The 26,222-nt window shown below is 44.4% G+C and overlaps 1 protein-coding gene across 1 annotated transcript in view; it reads left to right on the top strand.

Moving 5' to 3' along the window:
• The window catches only part of CSMD2 (CUB and Sushi multiple domains 2), a 287,646-nt gene that overhangs the window by 71,912 nt on the left and 189,512 nt on the right, over positions 1-26,222 (top strand). Inside the window, exons 4-5 of the mRNA XM_086626228.1 lie at positions 3,942-4,136; positions 10,757-10,964. Of these exons, the coding sequence (XP_086482354.1) occupies positions 3,942-4,136; positions 10,757-10,964 (403 nt within the window). The remainder of the gene's footprint in view (positions 1-3,941; positions 4,137-10,756; positions 10,965-26,222) is intronic.

Genomic DNA, 26,222 nt, shown 5'->3' with positions numbered 1-26,222 from the left:
TGCAGCTCACAGGAATGGATGGTGGAAACTTCTCAAATCTGTTGTCTGTTTTTCCAGTTTTAGTCCGTTTTCAAGCAACATACTATGAAATCTTGAGACACTTTTGGTCTTGTACTAATAGATCTGATTCCATGAGGGAAACACGTCTTCATTGCTCTATGAAAGCTGCACAGCATGCAAGATCTTGGGTGATGCTCCTGGGGTAAGACAAAGGGCGACGGATACAACGGTGGAGCATGTGTGGGTTCCCAAGGATGATGAGACAAAAGTGGCCCAAACTGGAAGACAAGAGAAAACAGGGAAAAAAAAAAAAAGCAGAGAAAGTTTGGAGCAGAAGGGAGTTAAGTTGGGCAGAGTTGATCTTGTGCCCTACAGGTTTGGTTTTGATGAATAAGTGGGTTTGAAGGATAGATTGAAAACTGCAGGAAGAGAGACAGTTCTAGGGCTTTTGGTGCATTTATTTGACTGATGTTTTCCATGTCCTGACACTTGATAGTTTTTTTCTGAAAAGATTCCATTTCCGCCTTGCTCTCAGATCGTCCTATCTCACGTTGCCTCTTAGATAGTTGTAGTTCTCACCTAATCTTCTCTCCAGAGGTTCTGGTCTGGTTCTGTTCGTCTATGCTGGCAATTAGCACCATGATTATGGTTCCTCTACTGTGTTGTCTTGTTGAGTGAGGTCTCCAGGGCAGTACCTCTGAGTAGTGCTTGGGACAGTGATGTTTGAGGTATATGAGGAGCTCTTCAGGTGCAATGACAATAGAATAATTCTATTTCATTTCCTCTGTCATAAAATACGATAACGGTTTGGCAGCTGTTCAAATCAAGACAAAATAAACTGCTCTAAATTCATCATGGAAAGAAACAGACTTAGCTACAAAATGACTAACAGGACCTTCTATTCATCTGTACAAATCTGGTCTGTGGCTGCATTCGTTTGCATACAATCACTTGGAAATATTATGTTGATTGCTGGGAACAAAAGCTTTTATGAGGAGGAAAAAAAATCCATGTTACTAATCTACAGTGGAATTGGTAAATGGGTAAGACAAAGCTTTAATAATATTATTCTGCGCGACATCTGATGTAAATAACACAGTTCTATTAATCTCTCAAGCAATCAGAGAGTCTGGCTGTTAGAGGCAGCCAAGTATGAGCAATAATGTTATCTCTTCTCAGGAATGCTGGAGTAGAATCACAAATCCATAGCTGTGAGAGCTGCACCAGCTCGGGGAGTCACCCTTGGCAGTGAAACACAGACACGGGTGTCCTGGGTCAGGGGCTCATGGGGCATCCCCAGACCCCCACCCCATCTCTGCAGGCTCCCACCTTGCTGTCTGCTGCGGGGTCTTGCGAAGCTCTGCCTTCTCGGGAAGCACAGACCTTGTGTTCTTTGACTCCTCTTCCTCCGTAGGGGAAGGTGCACTTCATCAGCTCGTGTTGGGGGCTGATGAAATTCATCTTCTGCACAAGCAGCTCAAGGACATGACTGATGGTGGATCCTCTGCCTGCTGCTCCTGCCAAGCTCCGCTCTGGATGTGGCACCAGCCTCTCTGGAAGCAGTCCTTTCGGTCCATGAGGCAGCAGTTTGAAGAAGTTCGTTGTCTTCAGATGTGCATTGGTGTTTGTTTTCTTAATCAAAACAAACCCAAACCCCACTCCAAACAAACAATAAAAAACCTCTAATGCATATTGGTTCCTGCAGCAACCCCGCTGAATCCGAAGCAATCAAGGAGTTAATGTTGCCTCCCCCAAAAAGCATGTGTGTGTTATCTGTCCTGTAACAAGATATTAGTTAAGGCAGCCAAATGAAGCAGAATTTTTAAATGAGATCCTGTTTTTCAAGTATAATTTTAAGATATGGTGCAGGTCAGGGTTGTCTGATTCTTCACAGTTCATTAAGTAGAGAGCAGCTAGTGTTAGAGATTGACTTTTAAAAATGATAGATTTTTATTTATAGCAAAGTTCTAGTCATTAATTTTAAAGGAAGGAAGCATAAAAGCAGGAATGGGTTCATTTTTTAAAAAAGTTATATTGGTAATTTAATTAAATTGGGGTTTTGAGTATCATTACAGAAAATGAAACATTAGTTCTACACTGCTTTTCAACCCATCTGACATTGGATAGCATCCTCTCGCTTACAAAAAACCTGCATGGTCATTAATATTTCTAGGTGAAAGTTGCTGCTCAACTTCTTGGCTCCAGGCGCTTTCTGGAAGGATGTGAATAGCGTTTGGAGGGATCTTGTCTGCTGGAGCTCATACCTGGCCCCGCACTGGAGGCTGTGTGGGGTGACTGGAGCTCGGGGCCGGGTCCCTGGGGTGGTGGCTGGGTTGGGTGTTCCTGGGGCTCTGGATGAGGCTGCTCCCGCACATGGATGTGTGGTGAGAGCTGGTGGTCATGGCAGGAAAAAAAAGCAAGAGAAGAGATGCAGGAGTTGAGATGTATGTGTCACTAAAATTAATCACGCCTAAGGTGGTGTTGCATTTAATCTGGAAGGGGCTTAACTAGAAAATGATGATGGGTCTGGATGCAGGAAACCCCATCCCATATTCATTACAGATGAGTCTTTCGTCTCCCCACTGCGAGGGATCCTGCCTGCGCATCCGCCGCGGCGCCCTCGGGTGCCCGAGCTCTGCCCCGAGGGGGCTGCTGGGGGGTGGCGGGTGTCCCTGGGCTGGAGCAGAGCAGGGAAGTTGCAAATCCCAATCCTAAAGGTGCTGTCCAGCGACAGGACAAAGGTACCCTGTTTGCATCAGTTGGTGTTAGGGATTCATGTTTCATTCCTCATGCTTACGCAGTTTTGGATGTATTTTATTCTGCTGCATGCCATGTACACCAGCATATCATTTTCCTTTTAATCTTCCTCTTTTCCTTGGCAGAGCTGCAGACTAAATCTCCCTTTGCTCAGAGAGATTCATCTGGTTTTGTTCATGCCCCTGACAAAATTGTTTCCACTGATAAACCATCACTCAGCTTTGAATGGCCGTGTTTTCCTCCCTCTGATATTTCAGCCTTAATGAAAAAGAACTGTACCACAAGATGCTGCACAAGGCCCTGATTCAAATTTGATTAAGTCATTCTTAGTCTCGGTTGTCTTCACTGGGTTTTATATTAGGCTCTAAAACCATGATTCGAGTGGATCTTTTTGGAGTGGCATATGGGAACCCATAGAGTTTAATTTACATTCCCTGAAACTGCTGTACAGAGGCGTTGGTTACAGATTTACTAGTGCTTTAGCTGCAACTTCTCCATCTTATATTCAAGTATCCCGTGTTCTTTCTGATGCCAACTTTGGACTGTGTTTTGCCCTCAGTGGGGCTGGGTCTAACTGCATGGTTCAGAGTCTGGTTTGATGCAGAACTGTGAAATCTGGGTTAAACACACAGTGCAACGAAGGATAAATCCTGCTGGGTGGAAACGTTCTTTTTGTCTGGATGGTAGCTGCTAATTAAAGGTTTTGCTGTTTTCTGAGTGGTTCTAAGGCATAATGCAACTGTGTTTGCATTGCAGGGGCCTTTGAGGTGCCTGGTGAAGGTCTGCTGAAAAATGTTATTTTAAACAGGAATTTAATCTCTGGAGTCTCATCAGTTGCAGTCGTGTTAAATGGATAGAACTGCAGGGGGCATGGGAAGAGGAATGCTTTGGTTTAGAAACTGATAAAACTGGTCAGGAAAGAGTGGATCTTGTTTTCTGACTCAGCTGCTTGGGGAATGATTTTGCTTCTTTGAGTATGTATAGCTATATAGCTGTCTAGCTTGGTAGAAATAGCACTTAAATGTTAACTGTAATGGGCTGAATGAATTCTGCTGCGATCAGTACGGTAAGTTTTGTGGTTATTTGCTCTGTTTTACTTTGAGACCAGCCTTCCCTCTGGATCCCTCACCTGACAGCTCTGGTACAATGCCCTGTCCCTAACCAGAAGCAACTTTCTTTGGCAGTTCTACCAAGTCATACGTGTGGAAATCCAGGAAGGCTGCAGAATGGGATTCAGCAAGGGACAACGTTCAGCATCGGGGACAAAGTGAGGTACAGCTGCAATCCAGGCTTCTTTCTGGAAGGACACGCGTTGCTCACGTGCCATGCCAATTCGGAGAACAGTGCCTCCTGGGATTTTCCTCTCCCCTTCTGCAGAGGTAAAGTGTCTTCTCTTCATCTGGAACGAGTCACAATGAAACAGGATTTAATTGAGCTATTTGGGGTTGGGAAAAATGTCATGGGCTGTAAGCTTGATTTGAAAGGCTTGAAAACTAAACATGATGTAGTTAATATTGAGGTTCCTTTTTATTGGATTCCTTAAAGCTGCCAGGGTTCGGGTGAATAATAGGAAGGTTATGAAGTGCTCAAAGTATTCAAAATGCTGCACTTTAACTTGGGTTTCTTTGGGGTGGGGATGTGGAAAGCAGGAGTGCTGTCCCTGAGATAAGGTTTTTACCTACCCAAGACCGTGCAGGATTTCTCCATCAAACATTAGGAAAATGAGCCTGTTTTTCCTGCTGTCTGCAATGTCAGGCTGGCTTCTCTTGTGGCACGTTCCACTGTGCTTCTGGTGTAAAGCAATGTGCAGGGTGCTGTGGGTGCTGGCAGTGGGGCCAGCAGCCTCCGACAGGGAATATTGCATGGGAGGTGAAGTCTGGCTTTTGTTTGAAGAGGCTGCCTTGCCTGGGAGCCCTTTTTGGGGCAGGGAAGCTTGGATTCCTTTCCCTGTATAGAGAGCTTCTTGCTAATTCTCTGGGGCCACAAGGGACTAGAGAGTCTGTAAATATACAAGTGTCTGTGTTGTTATACCAAAACAGTTGCTGCTGCTTTGAAGTCGTTTTTCCCTCAATTCCTTGTGTACTTCAGCAGAGCATCTTATATTGATTCTTTTTATTGACTCTGCTTGTGCAATCAATCAGCAGTTCTAAGCTGGGGCGTAAATCTTGAATTTCAAGTGAGCAAATATTGTTTGCTCGGTGTGTTTTTAATGCTTGCTTGAATGAGTTACACAGCAGTAATATGTGCTACTTGGTGTATTCCTTGTATGCTTCCCCACTGTTTTGGGGCCAAGGGCATTTTGCCACGGAAGGAGTGGTTCATACAGCCAAATGACACTGAAGAACAGCTACCGTGGCCCTTTTAGCGTGCTCAATTATGATCCTCTGCTTTTAGGACTCTCATGGCAACCTTTTTTTAAAAAAAGTAATTTTAATTTCACTGGAAGTGTGTGCAGGAAAAACATTCAGTGAAATTCAACCTTGAGAGCACGCGAAGCAATACCCTTTATAGAAGGGAAGGAAATTATATCTGCATGGATGAAGCAGCGTTTCTCTGACAGCAGCCTGCCTTGGGAGGAAGGCAGCATCTTCCCCTTGCCCTGTTGTTATTCCAACACTGGTGTAGTAGACCCCAGTAGGGGACTTCTGACCCGAGCAAGTGATGAACTCAGGAGTTGGAATAATGATTTTTATGATCACTGCTGCACATGGAGTAAAAGGCTATTTTTGTGGTTTTGTCTTCAACTGCCAAACTTGCTTTTGATTTTCATGCCACCATTTCAGACCTGCTTCCAGCAATGGTGATGGTGGCATCTGATATACTTCAGAATGGAGGAATATTCAGTTCTTGTGGTGCTTGCATCAGTTTGGTATGAATTGCTCTGATGGCAGCAACGTAGGTGCTTGTTCAGCTGCGCTTGTGTAGCAGTGTGCCTGCAGGTTCTTGGAGGTAGCTGCTCCTTTTTAATAGATTCGGTCCTGATCCTTCAAGGCTCAAGGAAGCTTCCTTTTTCCTCAAGGAAAACTTCCAAGGTGTTTTTTTTGAGGCAGGAACCAGAAATCTTCTCATGTAACATTTATATCTTGTTCCAGGAAGGTAGAAAGTAGCAAAGACAGTCTGCAAATTGACTTGCTGAATTTGAAAACCAGCTGCACTCCTACCCTAAGTAGGTTTGTAGCAGCAGACATTCGTGCTTGGCTGATAAACTGGTGCTGCAGACTTCAGTGGTTGCAAGGGGAAAACAGATTTGCATACTGACAAACAGGTTTACGCTGCCTTCTGCAGGGAAAATAATATTTTCAAAACTGTTGCCTGAAGAGGAGTGTATATTTCCCTGAGAGAATCGAGATCTTTGTGGCATATATAGCTTATAATTAATTCTATTAATATTGACTAACTGGTAATTGTCACCTGAAAGTTTAAATGTGTTTGCATTCTTTTGTTTTCTAATATAAGTTGGAGATGGGTTATGCTGCTGGGTTGGATTCTGATAAATTGAGATGAAAGGTGATCTCTAGCTGAGCAGGTGTGGAAATCTTGGGAGCTGCTGTTTTGGGAATAGACTTGTCTCATGTCACTGCAAAGGGATGGTGTTCTGTTTGGGGACTCTGCCCTTTCCAACTTGTCTCTCTGGTATAATGGCAGAGCTATGAGACAAGTGCTGAAAACAGTGTAAGCTTCTACTGTGCCAATCAATATCCTCTTCTGGTTTCTCTATGCTCTTTTCTTTGTGCCTGCCTTCTGCTTTGTAACATCCTTTTCTAAATATTGGTGGCTTTGTCTCTGTTCCAGTCTTTGTGCATTGAAAGAGTCCAAAGATGCAAAGAAATGCATGGTAGAAAAGAATAAGGAACAAAGATGTTTGAGAGGATGTGCCAGGGCAGCAATGCTTCGAAGAAGTGCTGTGGCTCAGCTGCTTTTTCTTTGTAGAAGTTGTCTGTGCTCCCTTTACCCAGCTCTCAGTTTAGAAGTACAGGGTTTTTTTTTTTGTAAAGGACAAGTGTAATCTTAATGGGAAGGGAAAGTAGGAAGGAATTCCAGCTGCAGAAAGCATGGCTTGGTGAAATATGTCTTTGCAGAGCCAGGGAGAGTAGCTTAGTGCTGCAGCTCACCGGTGGTTTTGAAAGCACAGTTATATCAAAATTGATTCTTGGGCTCTGAGCTAAAAGAAACTATAAATTTAGTCTGCACAGCCTCTGCTCCGGTGAGTTGTGCTTCTTGCTTGCGTGGCAGGAAGGACTAAAACTGCGGTGAGCGCGTTTGGGGAGCACCAAAGCAGCAGCGAGGGACCATCTCCGTTCTGCTCTGCTCAGCAGCAGGGCACAGAACTGGGTGAGCTGGGGCTGCCCAGAGGAGGAGCTGGGCTGTGCCTGGCAGACCTCGTGCAACTGGGGAATTTGCCTCGAGGACTGAATGTCCTCAGCGAGTCTGGGTCAGGCGGTAAAATCTGGACTAAGGTAACATTTATCCCATCTCTGTGTGTCAGAAATACCTGGAAGAGTTTCCTCATCACACCTTGGGTATTTTGTACACACTTTCTGCACAATTGTTTTGTATTCCCAGAATGAAACAAGGACTAGTGCTCAATCTAAATAAGACCTTAAGCTGAATCCTCCCATGTCTCGCTGTATTTTTATCGTGACAGTTGAGTATGCTGGAGGCAGAACCCCAGCAGACTTGCAATGCTGTCTTCTGTTCTGCTGCAGCCACGGAAGCAACAACCCTCACCTGGGTCAGTTGATATCAAATACTGCGGAATGATGCGTTCGGAGCACCAAAAGAATATCTGGAAACATCCGAATCTGTTTTGCAAAGCGCTTTCATACATGCAGAGAGAAGTCTTGCCCAGATTGCTTGCTGAATTTAAGTAGAACTGATAGGTTTATGGTTCTGGTAGGCGGTTGAGTAGAAATTCAGTAAGCCAGCTGAAAAGCTGAGAACATTTGTGAAGCTACATTTTGAGCGCATCAAATATGCATAATCTCATTAAAAGTGTTCTGTCTTACTATAACTCAAACAGCTGCTTAGACTGTACTGTGCCCAAAATAATCGAAGGGCTGTTCATGACAATTTTAGAAGGTTGTAGAGTATGTTTTAACAGATAACAACCTCTACAAACTTAGGAAGTGTGTATTTAGAGGTGGATGGGAAGAGAATACGTTTTCCGTTAAATATCTTTTACAATGAAAAATTTTCAAGGAATTTAAATTGAAAACTACCCCTTTTAATTAAAAAAATCTAAAACCACGATGTCTTTGGCCAGATCTTCAGCTACTGCAAATTAGCTTAGTCCTGTAAAAAAAAAAAAAATAGTAGTCCCTTTGTTTAAGAATTCTAATAGGCATTGGGTCAGAATCATTGCAGCATGTTCTCCACCCCCTCCTGCATTTGTTCTGGTACAAGAACAACTTTAAAGTACCAGATCCAGTCTCAGACTTCCCAGACCCCAGTAGTAAATGTGGCCAAGAACTCGCTGATAGGAATTGCTTCTTCCAAATCCTTGTTACTTGCCCTTGGGTGTGTGTGTTTAAGGGCTCTGAGCTGCACACATGTGTGATCTTGGTGAAAAACAAGTGTTTGACCAAGAGCACCTGTGCCCTCGAACGTGGTGCTCGCATCCGGAGGCTGGATTGTGTGCAGATCTCGTGGTGGTGGTGCAGGACCTTGTTGGTGAAGGTGTATGGAATGGGTGCCCAGGACTGATAGCTGCCAGGTTTAACGTTTAAATAACGTTTAACATGTGATGTTGGAGATAGCTGCCCCTCTGGAGGTAAATATTTCTTTAAAAATAAATGGCCTCTTCAGATCTCTGCACATCGCTGAAGCAGCTAACGACCTCGCTCCTGCTCTGCTGTGCTGTTAGAACATCATCTGAGGGTTCACTGGCTAGGAATCTTCTTTGCATCCAGTTCTTTCTCGCCTCTGCAGGGGCCTTTATTCATGAGAAATTAAATTCGAACATGCCAGTAAACTGGTGGATTGTGCTTATCCTCTTTAGCTAGAATCCATTCATCTTCTAAAAAGCTTTTTCATTGTGTCTGTCAGAGGGAGGTGCTTGCAAGTGGCCTTTTTACTTTTCTCATGGACCTGCTTTGGAGGTCCCGCTGCGAATCTTGTGCATGATGCATTGAAGTTGGAAGGATTTTTCTGGTGCTTGGACTAGATGAGAGATCTTTCAGCCTAAATTTATTTATGATTCTAACTGCACTTCAGCATCTGTGAAAAACTTCAATTCACTGACGATACGATTGCAGCAAATAGATAACTTTGTGATAGAATACTGAGGAGCAGAGCATCAAGTTGGGATTTCAGCCTGGCTTTGGACTGAAAACGGAATGGCCAGAAGTAGTTGCATGTCTGCTTGTGTGTCTAGCTTTTATTATTTTTTTCCTGCCTTTCCTGCTTGCTGTGAGCTCTGCAGTAATCAGCACTGTGCCATCCCAGTCAGTGCCCAAGCAGTTCCCAAGGGCTGTGGTCTCCAGTGGGGCTCGGAGGTGCCAGTGTGACCTGCGAGGGTGTCGGTGCCGTGCGAGCAGTGCGTCATAGCCTGGGGTGTTCCTGTCTCCATCACTTGCCATCAGTCACTGGAAGCATGTGTCTGCCTGTGCCTTCTGCTCGTTCGGGTGGCTGTGCTGGGAGAGCAGATGGCCACGGGAGAGAAAAGTTGGCGTGTATGTTTGTCTTACTTTGTCTTTCAAGTTGCATGAGTTCAGAGGCTGCAAGTTTCAGCTCTGCTGATAAAACCTGCTGATAGCACAAGCTGCTCGTTCCTGAGAAGGTCTAAAAGCTGTGATCCTCCTGATCAGCCCTGTAGAATTGTCCTGCCCTTTTCGTAGGTGCTGTGACCCATTGCACTCACCAAATGTTCTCACCTGTGTTAAAGTCAGTTTGGAAAGATTTTTTTTTTTAATAGTGTGTAATGAAAATAAGTGTTTATAATGTAAAGCCCTAAGCTCTTTGATTAAAGCATCTGAAATGCTGCTTTGGAACACATTTTGTCAAGTTAACAGGCTTTTCTTAGCGTTCCAAGTAAATGCTGAGCTTATGCTGTGTGTATGAGAGCAGTGGGTTGCCCTGATGCTAGTCAAATTAATTCTTCAGCTCCTTTATCTTCCTGCCCATGTTTTCTTTAGATCCTCCTCCTTTAATTGCTCTAATAGCTCCTGCTGATAAAATTCAGGTTGTAAAAATGAAAGAACCTGCACCAAACAGGAGATCAGTGTATAACCAGGATATGTCACTGATTTCTGAACAAGTGGTGAAGTTGTTACCAAAAATCATAGTGGTAAAAACATCCATCTCCTTAAGAAATCAGAGCAGAGGCAGACACGTAAGGCAGGTGTGTGGGATACTCCACTCCTTTTCTATTAGATTTCTATTAAATACAATGCTTGTATTGTATTTAAGTCCTGTTTTCCCAACCCTTGAGGGTGTTTCTGGTGCTGATGAAGGTGCTGAGATCCATGTGAGCTGGAAACCAACCTCTCCCCCCACTGCAGTAGGAGAGTTTTGATGTGTCTGTGAAACCCTTCTCAGTCACTGAATTCCTGGTGATTTTCCTCCTGCTTTGCTGGCTTACACGGACGGGAGGAAAGTTGCAGAAAACACTTGAGAGGATTCTAATGGGTAAGGGATGGAACAGAAAACTCAGCAACACTTGAGGAAATAGCATCCTGACAGCTAGACGTGTTAATGCTGAGAAACCTCCCTGGGGAAGTGGTAGAAGCTCTGTCACTTGGGCTGTTTAAAAATCAGACTAAAGAAATCACTAGTAGCTGTACGGTGGGGAAGAAACTGGCACTTTCCAGGAGAACAGTGGCTGACCTGGTAGGATTTTGCATCCCTCAACATCTTTATCTCTTAATAGTGTGTAGTAAAACACACCCCGACAAAAGCACTGGGGCTTTGAAAGCTTTGCTTTGGATTTGGGCTTATTCTTTTTTGATGTGTTCTGCTTCGTGCCTTTCAGCACAGTCTGGTAACGTGTGTTCTGTTTCAGCCGATGACGCTTGCGGAGGGACTCTGCGGGGACAGAGCGGAATTATCTCCAGCCCTCACTTTCCCTTGGAGTATGGCAATAATGCAGACTGCACGTGGACTATCCTCGCTGAACCTGGAGACACTATTGCTCTGGTTTTCATGGATTTTCAGCTGGAAGATGGATATGATGTTTTAGAAGTTGCTGGAACAGAGGGATCTTCGCTCTGGTAGGTTACTACTGACCATACTTTGCTGTGGTCTGCGCAGCCGTGTAGTACCTGCTGCTGGTTTGTGTGCACAGATCCAAACTTCATAGGATGTTCAGAGGGAACAGAGTTTGTGCCTGGGTGAAGGTAGTTCCCAGTTATTCCAAGTCACAGGTTGTAGCTTTTCCCTTCTAATGAACCTCACTGGGATGCTTTTCATTTGCTTGGTAAACTTTACAGTGACTGTTGTCTACTTTAAATAATGTTCTCTGCAATAAGGTTTCATAGTGTAGCTGGTTAGAAGAGGTAAAGAATTTAAAAATCAAGAAACACCCAGCACTTCAAAACCCAAGAAACTCTGCTCATTGTCGTGCTCAAACCTTGTTTTTGCTAAATCGTTTCCTGATTATTGCTAAATATGTTGCTGACAAGTTGACTTTGCTGTTAATGAAGTTTTGGCAAATGTTTCTGCAGATCAGTTTGTCCCTTAGACAGAAGGCTGTGTATAGAATTTCAATACCCTTCTCATCCCATTGTTTGCTTGAGCAATGCTTTCAGAAATGCTGCTTTTATGTGTAATAAATGCCACGCTGTTGTGTGTGGGGTTTTGTTCTGATATACAAGAGCTACCCAGATGATCAGTGCTATGAAGTCTGGAGTGAGAGCTTGCAGAAGGAATTTGATGTGTTGCTTTTGCAGCCAAGGATAGTTCTGCTTCTAGTTGATCCTGGATACTGTGAGTGTACTCAGCAAACAGTTAAATGTCCTAACTAGCAGCACATGGAAGGGGGTAGACTTAAACCTGACATCCCTCTGGAAGGGAAGAATTAAGCATTTGAAATAATTAGGTGTTGCCTGGGATTATCAGCAGGGAGTTAAATTACGATTATTTATGAGGATTCTGTCACAGCCACAGATAACACTCATTTAAGTAACTTATACTTGCTTGGCAATTATGGGGGAATAGGATTTGAATGTTTAGGATGTATTGATGGGAGAGAACTTGCTGTTTACCATGTACCAGTTGTTTACTGTTCCCAGGACCCCTTTGAAAATTAGATGTTGCTGTTTCATGAAAAAAACTTTTGGGTTTATTAGCATGCATTAATATTTAGGGCACTGTTAGTGTTTTAGCCATTGTGTACTGCAGCGAAGATCGCTGGTCTGTGGTCAAGATGACTATAGCTGGTTAAGAAACATTATTCACCTGGAGGTGTTGCCTGTGCAGCACTGTCATATCAAAAATAAAACAATGCCTGTCAGAGTGAACCTGCTGGAAGAAAATTAATAAACTACCCATAAATACAGCATGGCAGAACTTCAGAAATGGCAAATGTGTCTTAGAAAAGTAAGCCCTTTGACTTTCAGTAGTACGTGTTACGTGCACATGTGCCCTTTTAGAAAGGAGATTTAGTAGCTCTTTGAAAGGTGTTATGTTTTACAGACATCAGTTTTGGGGCTTTGTCAGAGGGAATAATGATGTGTTTACTTTGCTCCTTTCCCCCGAGTGCCCATGTGCTGCATCTCTAATGATGCTTTTCTTCCAAAGGTGTTTTCACTGGGAGCTGGCTGAGCTGTGAGCTGGAAGGGCAGTGGGCTCGTGTTTGAATGGGCTGGTGGAGCTGCCCAGGCGAGATGCGCTGGGTTAGCGAGTGAAATGCAGGTCACAGACGTGAATTCCATCCCGGGCTTGTAGAGGAAGCTGTTCCTGCTTTTTGAAGCTCATCCTGCATTTTTATAGTGCTGTGAAATACACATGGGCAAGATAAACACACCAGTCAATTCAAAGGGATCTCATTTAGTATTCTTGAGAAGTAAACTTTTTCGGTCTCATAAGCGGAATTACAAAGAGTCTTATTTTGAATTTCATTTTTCAAAGCTGGCCTTCACAACTCACAGCCTGATAATTAAATTCAGATGACTCATTTTTCCCATATTTTTTAATAATTTTTGCCTGTGGGGGGAAAAAACTGAAGCTCATATCTCCTCCTTAAACATGTTGATATGATTCAGCTTGAAAATGTAGCTAAAAACCTTTTTTCCCCCTCTATGAAAACCTGGTTTTAATTATTGGTAATATGGCAGATAGACTTGTGGCCAAGTAAACCATTCTATTGAAGTGTCTTGCAGCTAAATATTTCATTTCCTAAGCATTACAAGTAGTTTAAATCTGGTCCAGAGGTGTACACAAATAAACAAAAAGAAATTTCATCAGGAGTACAATTCCTACGTATTTTCAAGCTATGGAATATTCTATAAGGGTAGGATTGACAAGAGCACTAACTCAGCACTATGACCTAAGCTCGATTTGGCCTGCACTTTCTAAAAATCTGTGTTTTTATTCCCCCTCCCCACTTTAAAGAGAGATGCTTTGTTGTTTTTACAAGCCAGGTTTCCTGGCGGTCCCCACAGCTGTATCCGCTGCACTGCACATCCATCCATCTCCGCACACAACCGCTCCCCGGAGAATCCCGGTACGAGTTTCATTTGGTCCCTGACCTGTTGGATGTGAATCCTGCAATAAGTCTTGAAAGGGAAAGGGCATCGCCGGTCTAAGCATCCATATGTCAAGCAGAGCAATAGAGGTTGAGTAGCTATTTGAGACATATTAATAAAATAACACATTTACAGCTCTTTTAACTGCTGTTGCAGTTTCTGTCATGGGACCCTGGGCTTAGATTTCCTTGACAGGTGAGAAATAAAATACTACTGAGCAGAGAACAGGAGGGGAAAAAAAGTAGTAGTGTAAAAAAGAACCTGTCAGATTAGAAAGGACAATGTGAGGGTCTCTAGGCTAGAAGGAAAAATTGGAAGGATGGCAGAAGCTGCCCTGCTCTCCTCTGAGGTTAGCTGGAGTGGCCATCCTAATCATGGTCCTCCACTAGGGCAGGGCTGCACTGGGCATGGAGAGGGATATGCAGTGTATAATTTGCTCTCATGTCATTCCCCAGCTTTTTCTTGTCTTTAAGACTTGGGGTTCTCTTCTCCCTCATTTTGTACTAGCTGAGAAACCTGAAAGGGTTAGTGAAGTTCTCTATGAACATACATAAAAGAAGAAAATCCCTCCAAGCAGCTTGGGCTCCGGTCCTTAAGGAGACTGAGCTCTGTTGATGGTGTGCTTTGTGTCAGTGTCTGCTCAGAGCTGACTAAATCCCTTGGATAACACTTCTCAGGAATATCTGCTGATTATGGGTGTTTCGTGGTACCTGGTTTCAAGCTTTCTGCAGTGATGAGTGTCCTCATGGGTGCTCAGCTGCGCTGAAAACACCAAAGCGTTTCAAGCTGAGCACCTGAAATGTCCAAAGACCATGTCTGATGGTTGGGAAGTCTCCGGGCTGGTCCTGGGTGGCACTGAACCTGCTCTGTGGCAGACATGTCCCAGCCTCATCTTCCCTTGAGTAGCTCAGTGATTGCTCCATAGCTTTGGGTACGTTTGACTTTGTCTAAAATACCATCTGTGATCTCCTGTGTGTTTTTCTGGGAGTCTTTAGGTGGCTGGTGGGGGGATGTCTGAGGTGACAGGACAGGAGCCTGGGTGCTGCGGCTCAGCACTGGTGGTGAGACCAGTCACCTCTGGCAGCGATGTGTCCCTGGAAGGTTTGGAGAAAGTAGGAATGTGCTGTGCTCTGAGCGTGCTTTAATAGAGGGTGGTAAGTGTTTTGCTTTGCCCGTGGTGGGAGAGAGGTCTGGATTTCCTGTGGTTGTGCAGTTTAAGTATATGCAAACAATAAAAACGTGGTTGACTGTCTCTTGTGCTTCTGTCATCTGTTTGGATCTCATCTAGCTGGTCTGGGACCTGTATCTAATATTAGGCGTAATGACTTGTATTATGGTTATTAAAGCAGTATGCTGCTACTGCCAGAGAAGGTGATGGTGTAGGAAATGACTAATAATCCAATTTATGTTTGTGTGTTTACAGGAATTGACTGAGATCAAGTGTGTGTTTTGCTGGCTATAATGCAAATATTTAGCAAAGGTTTTGCAGTCATTCCAGTACAGCTGAAGGAGCCAAGATGGGTAAAAGGCAGAAGCCTTGTTCTTGGGCTGGGTAGATGCAGATGGAACAGAGCTCCTCTAGAGCAGGGCTTTTCAAAGTTGTGGCAATACAAGAAGATGATCTAATATCTTCCATGTAAAGTTTCTTTTATGCCGTTGAGTTGGAAAATAGGAGGAAGCAAAGGGGGAGACACTGTAAGCTTCAGCTGTCTGCTGAACAGGGAAGCAGCTAGTGATGGCCTTTCCCCCAGAAGGATGTTTGGTGCTCCATGGCTGTTTGTTCCACTGAAACTATTTAGAAACCTCTGCTCCTGCCAAATGAATTAGTTCCGTGAGATAAAACTAAAGTATCTCATTTGTCTGACTGTGGCAGCCTGTCTGGCGTGTTTTGAAGGTTCATTAGATGCTTCTAATTTTCAGATGGGAAATTTACTTAGAGTTGTAGATGGCTTCTTTAATAGTGAGGCTTTTCAAGTCTTCTGTAGCTACGTTGCCATTCTGCAATTATATTTGGTAGACTGTGAGGATCCAAATTGGTAGGAGGGACTGGGCTTTTAGCTGGGAAAGGTGCTCCACTTTCTGCTCTACTGTAGTGTGGTGCTTTTCAGATCAAAAACTCTACAATATGTGAAGGGTCAGGACCTCTCTGGGTTGTTCTTTAGCCTCTTATTAGGTCCTAATGCATCAATTAACCTTCTTCCCTTCTGTGACCTTATTTCACATAATCTTTTTGCTTGAGCTCTGCTGTAACAGAATGTTACCTGGCGAAGCACCTCGTGGTATCGTGCTGAGAAGCTGCATGTTGACCTGGGAATATGATTTGCTTTTGGATTGCTTCCTTAGCTTGCCTGTGTCCTTGTTTTTCTGTCCAAGTTTTGAGTTTGTTTAGCCCAATCTATCGAAATCCCACCATAGTTTGGGAATGGGAACTGCTGCAGTTGCTTATCCTTTTCCTCTGCAATCCTCTGTTCCCACCCTTCTGAATTACAATGCACCATGGTGCGTTTCCTCTTGAACTTAATCCTATTTCTATATTTCTTGTTGCAACTTTTATCAAATATGGCTATATTTTTGAAAATTCAGAAACATTCTCCTCAGTTGCCTCACTTGTCTATTTTGTTCCAAGAGGACATGGAACACATACTGAATTGCCATATTAATGTAGAGTATTGGTCTGTGGTATCTTTCTTCATGATCCTCCTCTTGACTTAATTATTCTACCCAGTGGAACACAAGTCTAATTTTAGAGGGGTTGCATCATCTGTCATGTTGCCCCTCTGCTGCCCTCCCACTCTGAGCCTTCTCTTGTCATTTCCCCTGGGAAATGTTTTTTTTTTTCCCCTCAATTTTTCTGTTAATAATCTCTTGGGAAGTGAATGTAGTGGGAGAAGCAGGGCTGCAAGTGAGTAACTGCTAAATCGATGGAGTTTATTCCTGTCTGAATCCGGTTCCTCTTCAGTCTCCCATCTTAATTTTACCTTTTCAGCCTTGGAGCCATATTTTACTCATCTTGCTTGCGTGAGTGCTTTCCTCTTCTTCCTTAGAACTATTTTTGCACTTCATTTAGGTAGGATTTCGTTTTAGCTTTGTCTCTTAGTTTCCTAGAAGTGAGGGAGCATGCCTTAACGGGTGCATGTGTATTATTTTGCAGTACTTTTCTGTGACAACTGTGACTGATGTGAAGGCAACGTGGACATCTTGCTCTGCTTCAGAAGCACGATATACAGATGTTGAGCAGTGGGTGAAAACAAAAGGGACTGTGTGCCAGGGTGAGCCTGGGAGGAGGAGAACTGAGGACCGTTGAATTTAAGGTTCCTCTGCTTAATTCCATAGTACCTTACTTTCTGGAGCTGAGCCCAGGAGACCCCTTTGGACATCAGCCCTTTCTGGAAAAGCATTTCACAAGTTCTCTCTTGTTGCTGTGTTTCTGCAGAGAGTTGAGTTAGAGGGAAGAATGGGTGGAAGAGTCACCTGTGTTTCAGCGGCTCCTCTTAACTGATGCTGACTTCATTTCTTTCCTTGTCATTATCTGCAGTTGACCTTTCCCTCCCCACCACCCTTGTCTATCTGCTAAGTGGTTTCTAATACTCATTAAAGTTCTTCTGTGCGAGATCTGCTTTGTGCTTCCCTCTTGATGCTGGTTATTTTGAACCACTGGCCAGGCTAATCTGCTCGCACATCTTGTGCTCTACCTGTGAGAGATTAGAGTACCTGTGTTCGTGAAGGTCACTGCTTCAGACGATGACAACGTTGGTGAAAAACTCTTCTCTGTACACGTCTCTAATGAACCACGCTATTTTCTCTATATCAAAGCAACTTCTGATCCTTAGTTAGCTGTCTCAGAGCTTTCAGCATGTATTTTCATCTCAGAGCTCAGTCAATGTCTACTGAAGTCAATGGAAAGACTTTGGCTCCAAAGGGCTGGTGAATCAGGCTTTAGTAGAGTGTCACTTCTTAAAGTGTGTTCCCTTGCCTCCTCCTGCAGCTCAGGAGCCCTGGGGCTGCATCTGGTGGTGATGCTGGTTATACTGATGCTGCTACCACCAGTACAGGTTGGTGGGAGAGTGCTTGCAGGGATCTTGCAGGCTTTGCATGGCAATAAACAACTGCCCAACGCGCGTGGGAGCTGAGCTCCACTGTGCTCACCCTCGTGCTCCCCAGCAGCTGCCGTTCTTTGCAGGGATTGTGTAAAACAGATTGCCTGGTGACTTCTTTAAAATGATTTTCATCTCACACTTGCCACTTCCTTTCTGTGTGGTCCCCACCCCCCCCCCCCAACTCCAGTCAGTAATTACTTTTATTTGAAAGTTGACAGGCATTATCCTGCCCTGGTGCATGCATGAGTCTGAAGACTTGAAGATTATTGTGTGTCTTGAAATAACTTTTCATCACTAGTTAAAGCCTAAATAATGCAAGTGTGGAAGTTTTATTTTCCTGTGCAATGAATTAAGCTTCCATATTATAAGAGCTAGTTGCCTAATAGGTACTTTATCTGTAACATTCAGATGTTTTTTTTTCCGTTGTAATGTTTTCCATAGGACTGGGAATGAATAAAAAAAGTGTATGAAGTGCATTTTGAAATCCCTATTTAAATGTCAGTTACATCTTCATTGGGATCTGGAAAATAGACTTCCTTATTTGACTGATATAGTTTAATTTTTTTCTTCTGAACCATTTAGAGTGCCTTTAGAAATTGGAAACAAATTCTACAAAGGCTTTAAAGCTGTAAAACTTTGCTCTAGTGGGAAACTGTCTTCTTGCAAAACCCTCTTTTCTCTTAGAAGTTGTACTGCCTGGAGATAATGTTTTGGAGGAGTTTGTCAGAAACCAGTCCCTCCCTGGTCAGGCAGCCAACTTCTGCCGTGGCTGCAGCTCCCCTTGGTGATGGTGCAGTGGTGGTGGGCCCTCGGCGTGTCCCTTCTCTGGGATGTGCCAGCCTTTGCAGTGTGCTGTGCTGTGCTCCAGGCCTTATTTTAATATGGGTCTGCAACACGAAGAACAGGAATTTGTAGGTCAGTGAGCTGATATCTCCCTGATGGGGATACAGCTGATATGGTAGTGGGAGCCCTGGGCTCCTGGTGGTAGCTGAGAGATGGAGCTGATTGCTTCCATAGGGGATGCAAATAACTGGTGAGCATCTCGAGTGCCCTTTTGAAGTGAAAGGGCTGATAATGCTTTGTGCAACGTAGTTTCTGTAGCGTAGTGTTGCTCATTGTCCTGGAGCTCCTTGGCCTCCTGCGCTGCAGAAATAACTGAATGGGAAATTCCAGAACAACGGGCTGATCAGGGTGAGGTGGCGTTTAAAGATGTTCCATAGTTGAGCGTATATTTCTGGTAGGGAAGATTTCAGCTGTACCCCAGCTGAGAAGAACAATGTGCAGACTATGTTAGTGCTCACCAGCTGAGGACTCGGCTGACAATACGTGCGACTCCTTCCGACGTCGCAGCGTGGCCGGACGCGTCGGCAGCAGGAGGATGGGCTTCTCCGGGCTTCCGCAAGCCTGACCTGCTGCTCTCCTGCCAGCAGCGTGGCAGGGAGGGAGACTTCTGTGACAAATGACAGTGAAAGGGCCTCGTGACCTCTCCCACTCATGTTTCATTCAATAAAACATGATTAGATTTCATATACCATGTTCTGGCTAATCTTGTTTTTCCATGCATGAATGTGATTAATTCTATTTGCTAGCTAGTAGAAAGCATTTAATGAATATTCAGGCTGGCTTTTTAAGCCAAGGAAGAAGATGCTTTTAGGCTGAAAATTACCCTGATCATCTTTTAATTATCCTTTTATCCCAATTTGTCCTTCTTTGTTGTTTGGTCACCTCCGAGGCAGAGAACACCCTATATGAAGGGTGCTGTTGTGTGGACTGCACCTCCAGGGATGAGGTGCAGGAATGCCTGTAGTGTGTGTGGGAAAAAATCCCTGGTTTTCTGAATGAATAAATTAATATTTAACTATTTCTATCCTGGATGCAAATGCATGTTGGAATCAAAAACAAGGCTTATTTGCAAGAACACTCAATACCTGCAAACTAAAAGAATTTTTTTTGAAAGACAAACTTTGTGCAAACTAGTATAACACAACTGGCTGGAAGCTGAGAGACATATTGGTTATCTCTAGAGTACCTTCTGGATGTGGCCCAAAACGTAAGTGACCATATAGACTGTAAAACGGTGAATAATGCCTTTATTTGGCGGGGAAGGAGACTTTCCGTAAGTGCAAATGATGTCACAGGCTGTAAAATGTTGGGCAGCTGGGGTCCTCTTGAAAACATGGTGTCTCTTCCTCTGCTGTTACAGCAGGACACTGTGCTTTCCTGGTTTAGGCAAGGATTTGGACAAATGTTGGTGGGAAGAATTACTGACTTCACTTAAAGGTGCTTCCAGGAGCTGCCTCTCCCTGCCCCGTCGCGCGTTGCCTTGTTCAAACCCATCCGAGCCACTTTCTGCACGAGGCTCCACCGTGGCTCGAGCTGTGGCTGAGGGTTGTGTGTGTGGAGGGGTCTCCCTTTGCAGAGGAATTTACTGTGGTGAAGGAATTGGATTTGCCTGTCAAAATCTGTCTGCCAGAGCTGATAATAGTCTTGTTTTACACTGCTCGCCCTTATCTACAACTTCAAAGTGAAAGAGCAGAGCCACCTCTGCAGCTTTCAGAGACCTTCCCCACCCCCCACCCCCCAGGGTTTCTTTGTGGCCCAATTAATGGGGATGCTTTCTTTTATTTGCAAGTTGTGTTACAGAAGGTAACTTGTTTTCAGATGTCACCAGCTTCACAAAATGTATCTTAAATGATCTTTGCCTGCTGGGTTTTCCTCCCCAGGTTCACTGCAGCTGCTTCCCGTGTGAAAGCACGTGCTCCATCACCTGTGCTCGGATTCTGTGGCTCTCCATCATGTGCTGTAGGTGAAAGTCCCAACTGATAGATTCTCTTTGGTGCTGAATTCATCTCTTGTTTGAATCAATTTTTTTGGATGTCTTATGCTAACTTGTCTCATGTTTTGCAATTAAACTACGACTCCCTTCTAATTTGCGTTATAAGCTAATTCATTAAAGTTGGGGAAGAATTGCATTTAGCATGTTTTGCATAAGCTCAAGCTGCACAGAAGTGTCCTTTTATTTTTTGACAATTCTCAGGTCACACACATCTCTCCAGCCTCATCTTTCCACTTGTGTCCAGAAATATTTAAGTGCATGAAGTAGAGAGGAAATACGTATAGAGAGCCTGCTCTAGGAGATGTTTGTTGGCTGCTAAGGACAGTGTAGTTAAGCATGTGTGTTATTGTCTGCTTTTTAGACCAAGCATAGCCCTCTAGCAAGGTGGAGGTGTCGGATCAGCACCTTCCAGTCATGCAAAATAGCAGAAGTGCAGAGCAAGAGGTCCCTGAATGCCTCTTAGCAGATGCTCTGGAGTCAGTCTCTCCCGTATAAACAGGAGTTGGATCAGTATCTTGCAAAGCAGCAAGCGAAAAGCGAAGTGAAAGTAAAAAATTTGCTTCTGTTCCTGTTGTTTGCTTACTGCTGGCCTGAGCTGCTGCTTTAAAAAATAAAGATATCCTGGCAAGGATGGATAACACAGGATAAGCAGGAGTGTGCAGAGACTGCTTTCCATTCCAGATCGGAGATGCTTCTGGAAGTGAGCTGTTCACAGCGGGGCTCCCGAGTTCATAAACGGACAGGGAGTTGCAAACAAAGTGTTAAAGCAAAAGGGCTGATAACAGCTCAGAACTGGTTAATACAGCATCACCTGGCGACGCACTGTCTGAGAGCTTTGGTGGTGGGAACGTGAACTGTGCATCCTCGGGGTGAGATGTTCCTTTCGAGGGCTTGATGCTTCTTAAGGAGTTAGACCAAAACCTGGTTCTGAGCTCAGGGAACAAGAACAGGCTGACAGGCAGAAACGTGAATGATTTCTATTGTGGGACATGGGAAAAGAATAAATTCTACAAGTTTTCTTGCACCTCAGTATCTGTGTGTGTCAATGCTTCGAAATCCACTGGTTTTCTTTCTGCGCTGGGAGGTGCTGCCACGGATGGGTCTCGGCACAGGTCAGGTGTTTTGTCTCACATGCTGCTTGACTCGAGCCCGGACTGCAAATCTGGGAATACCAGTTATTAAACACAGGTACTTAATCCAAGTATCTCACCTCTTAATGTCTCCAGTACCTCGTACGCAGAGATCTAATCAGCCTTCCCACAGCCTGGACTGGGGAAGGAAATCATGGTTTTGGATTCATGTGGCTGCTATATTTTGTTGCTGCTTCTTGGCGGCGTTTTGTTTTGTCATGGCAGGTCGTGATCTCTTTAGCTCATGCTGAGTTTTTGACAGTCTTGGCTGGTTTACAGTATGGATGCTTTGATTCTTCCTCACAGGGACCTTTCCTGTGGCTGGATTTATAGCGGAGATCAGGAAGATGCTAGGGCATCGGTGTAAATATTAGAGGATATTAGTAATAGACAAAATGTTGTCAGCAGCTAATGTCTAATGACTGTCTTCCTGACCACAATAAGCTGGAATTTTCCAAGACTCTGGAGAACCAGAGGCGTTGCGGTGCTTCACTGATGTGGCTTTGTGGAAAGGGCCATTTCTGCCTCGTAGAAATCCAAAAAGACAGATGTGAGTAGCTGCTTCCCTGCCACTACAGTGACCCACTCATCTGCAATATGTCAGTAAACTTAAAAGTTGTTTTTTTTACCAGTGACTTGAAAACTTGGTCAGCTTTCCCCACGCTTTTCAATTAGACATGTTGGCTTGATGCTTCCCAGTTGGAGCGCGGGGGAAATACCCATCCCTGCGTGCTTTCCTTTGTCCCTTTGTCTTCATTGTGCACTCTCTAAATTAATTTTTATAATCATCTTTTAAATGATGGAGCAGTTCAAATTAGCTCTTTTAGTCAGAATTACCTGCATTAAAGAGCTCCCTTAAAAAGAAAGGCATAAAAGTAATTAATTGCTTCAATTATTGTAATGTGGCTTAGCTTGTGGTTTTCTCTTAGAAAAACCTGTTTTTGATAAGTCAGCTGTTCTTAAAAGGGGGAAAAAATAAAAAGTGCTTTAGGCTGGAAGCTGGCACGAAGGAATTTTGAAATAAGGTTGTTCGCTCCGTAATGTAACAGGATAAATTAACACCATCGATCCTGGAGCGGTGCCCTGTGGTAGGGCAGGGCAGTGCTTGGAGACGGGAGGTTGCCCAGCCATGGGTGCTGTGTGTGACTTTGAACAAATATCCGCTGGTTTTCAAAGCTGCACTGGCCTTTCTGGAGCCTGAAAGGAAAGTCAAAGGGAAGGGAAAACTGAAGGAAAATCGTTTCAAAGCCAGCCTGTGTGGTGGTGGATGACTGGGTGCCTGGATAGTGAAGACCTGCTGCGTGTGGGTGGCAGAGGACCCGGAATAATGGTAGGAGAGGGGATGGGTGGACCAAGTGCTGGCTTCACACCTGCCCCCTTCGCCTGGGGGGCTTTGGGTGCTGCATCGGCGAGGAGCTCCTGGGCTGGAACGATGCTCAGGATCACAGTGCTCAGCTCTTCTGTCCCTCTGGCTTTCCCTCTGCCCGGGGACTGTTACACCTCCCTGTGCCTTCGCTCCCAGGGCTCTTGGTGCACCCTGGGTGCTGGGGCCCGGTGGGCACTGGTGCTGGTGAGTGGTGCTGCTGGACGCTGAGCTGTGTCCCGGTGCAAACCCAGGCGTTGGTGCCGGAACGTGGGAGATGAAGTCTCCATGGGTTTTCCTATATTGTTCCTGCCACAGAAGTGCATGGGCCTCTTATTCCAAGCCAAACCCAGGGATTTGGAAAGGCTGACTGATTTCTCGCTGTAGGTCATGGGCTGTATGAGGTGTGCTGTGGGAAGTGGTTCCTGATGGTGAGAACATCCGCTCCGAAAAGCTCGGGCAGCTCTGCGCTGTGCTTGATGGGTGCAGTCGTTGCAGGTAGGGGAAAGCTCACAAGAAAAATCTCTTGATCTTTTTAAACTCAGAAAACACGTGCTCTGATTTGAGCCTCATCTCCAGTTTAAAACAGAAAAAGCTCATAAGCATCTGTGTTGTCACATTCTCTCTAAAAATAAAACCAGTTTTAAAACAGGAAATGTTTAAGCAGGAGGGTCTTTTCTCTATATTGCTGCTCAGTATCTGTCTGCCCTGTCCCCCAACAAGAAACCCTCAAAAATAGGAAGACCTCAAGCAACTATTGTTCAGAGCATGTTGTTTTTTCTTAGACCTCTTAAGGAGCTATAGATTTTTGTTAGCATGAAATTAATATATTAGAATTTTTTTTCAAGAATTAAATATTCATTAAATTTTGCAAGCCTGGAATATGTATAAAACAGAGCTTGCAATTAAAATTCATTTTGAAGCAAGTTAACAGAAGTTTTGTTCATGTTTAAGATCTTTATGGGTGCCATTCTTTGTAAATTTGAACTAATTGAGTCCAAAGGGACAAAATAATAGATTCTGCATTTGCTGTGAATGCCAGTTCTCACTTTGCTTTTGGCGCTTTTCTTCTTTCTTCATGCAAGTTCTGATTTTAAGAAGTTGCCAAAAAAGTAACTATTTTGCTTTTTATGCCAAATTATCAAGACTCCATCTTCCTGAATCTCTGAAAGACTGCAGCAGATCTTTGGTGAAAGCTTGATGCTTACTTGCCTCCACTGACCCCAAGGTGTTTGCTGCTTACGCAGTTCAGGAGATTTCAAGTTGTATTTCTTTTAATTTTCCTTCTAAACATTCTGTTAAGAAAACGTGCAACTGCCCTGGGGGTGTAAAAGTGTGGGATGGACTGGAGGCTGTATCCTGACATTCACCTTGAAGTTCTGAGCTTTCCTTAACTAAAACATAAACTGGTCTGAAATGTTTGGAGTTGCGAATTTCGTGTCTCTTCCTCTCCTTCAATATTTTTCCTGGAATCCTTTTAAGCAATAAAAGTAATGGAAAATATTTCCAAGTATGTGGCTGCCGTAATAAATCTGAGAGCAGAACCTGACCTCGGCAGAGCTTTGAAACTCCCTTGGCTTGCAGGTTAGAAGGTGTCAGAGTTTGCAGCGTTAGTGGTTTTTAAGTCTCTTCCCAGCAAAGTCATATTGAACTAAAGTTTAATACGATCGAGTGAGAATATCTTGAGCAGGCTGCAGGCTCTACCGCGGCTGCACCAAGCCTCTGGTGCTATAAATGTTGTAGAGCTTGGAATAGGTTGTTAATGGCACTTTATTGATTGAAAGGGTAGAAAGTTCATCTGAACTGTGGATAATTCTGGTAATTTCCTTGCAAATTTGACTGCTGTGTCGCTATAATCGCTGCACCAAGCTTTCACTTGTAGCGATGCTAATAAACCCGTTAACGTACGTTACTGCTTTCAGTAGCAAAGCTGCTACTGGAAAAAAAAAAAAGAAGTTTCTTTTTTAAGGCTTTTGTAAGGATGTGTCAGTCCTTCAGATGCTGTGGCTCAAGTTTAATGTTGAACTTCTGCAAGGGGGAGTGCCTGGGTCCTTATCAAACAGGTGGGATTTCACAGCATTGGGGAGCAGCTGCAGCCCAGGATGACGTTGGCTTTCCTGCTGCAGGGGGACATGGCTGGCTCACCTTCAGCCTTGTCCACCAGCACTCTCAAGTCTTCCTCTGCAAAGCTGCTTCCCAGGCTGCCAGCCCCGAGCCTGAGCTGATGCATGGAGTTATTCCTGCCCTGGGCAGGACTTTGGGTCTCCTTTTGAGCTTTGAGACCTCTGTCTGCCCGTTTCTCCATCCTGCTGAGGTCCCTCTGGATGGCAGTGCACCCACCTGGTACACCAGCTGCTCCTGGGGTTTTGTGTCTGCAGACTTGCTGAGTGTGTGCTCTGTCTCATCATCCAGATCGTTAATGAAGGTATAAACCAGTAGTGGCCCCATATTAGCCATTGTGTAATGGTGGGTTTTTTTTCCCCAGCAGAAAGCGGACTTCTCATGTCTACTGCCTTTCTCTGAATGCTGTCATAGCCTATTTAATTTCAGGCCAAAGCATGTGTTTCAGGATTTCTTACCTGATCAAACACTTGGAAACACAGAGCCACAGGCAAGCGTGGAGCTATCAGCTCTGGAGACACAGTTTACATCAGTCCAGGAGACTGAGCAGAAGAGATGCAGGTTGATCCATGAGAACCTGGAAGAGGGAATGTTACAGCAGCAAAGAGCACACAGAAGACAGATTAAAAAAACCCAAAAAAAAACAATCAGTAAACTGTACTTTTGACATAGCAGTGCTTTCAAGTAGTCAACAGTTTCTGTAGTTGGAAGACTTCAGGTTGTGTTAAGGTCATCCACATGAGCTTCTCAAAAGGGAGGTTTTGCCCTCGTACAGTTCTTATTCTGCTGTCTGGGCAACTTTGCTCAGGTGTTACAGGCCTCTTAATCTTCCCGAGAAAGCACACTGAGTAATGCTCCGTGTCGGTCACCGGAGGGAAGAGGCTGGCCCGAGGTCCTGCACCAGACCTGTGCTGTAGTGTGGCATTCTGCTGCTCAGCCCCTGCTGAGCCCTCGCAGAGCTGGTGCCATCTGCTAGAGCTGCTCTCGAGCGCAGCGGGCAAGGGTTGATGTGTTTGTGTTGTCTTGGCTGGGTGAGATGCCCGACTGCGTTTCATTCAGCATCAGGATTAAGTCAAGTGGTGAACTCTTCATTGATATCTCAAGGAATGATGTCATCCTGGGCATCCCCCCACCCCTTAAAACATAATCCTTGCTGAAACTGAGTGGGTTGTGTTCTTCTCTTCATGCACCTGTAATAGCATCCTCCAATACTAGCAGTATTTGTGTGCACGTGCC

Source organism: Tauraco erythrolophus, chromosome 24 (assembly GCF_009769465.1).
Source record: "Tauraco erythrolophus isolate bTauEry1 chromosome 24, bTauEry1.pri, whole genome shotgun sequence".
NCBI lineage: Eukaryota > Metazoa > Chordata > Aves > Musophagiformes > Musophagidae > Tauraco > Tauraco erythrolophus.
This window is presented reverse-complemented; position numbering and strand designations above follow the sequence as displayed.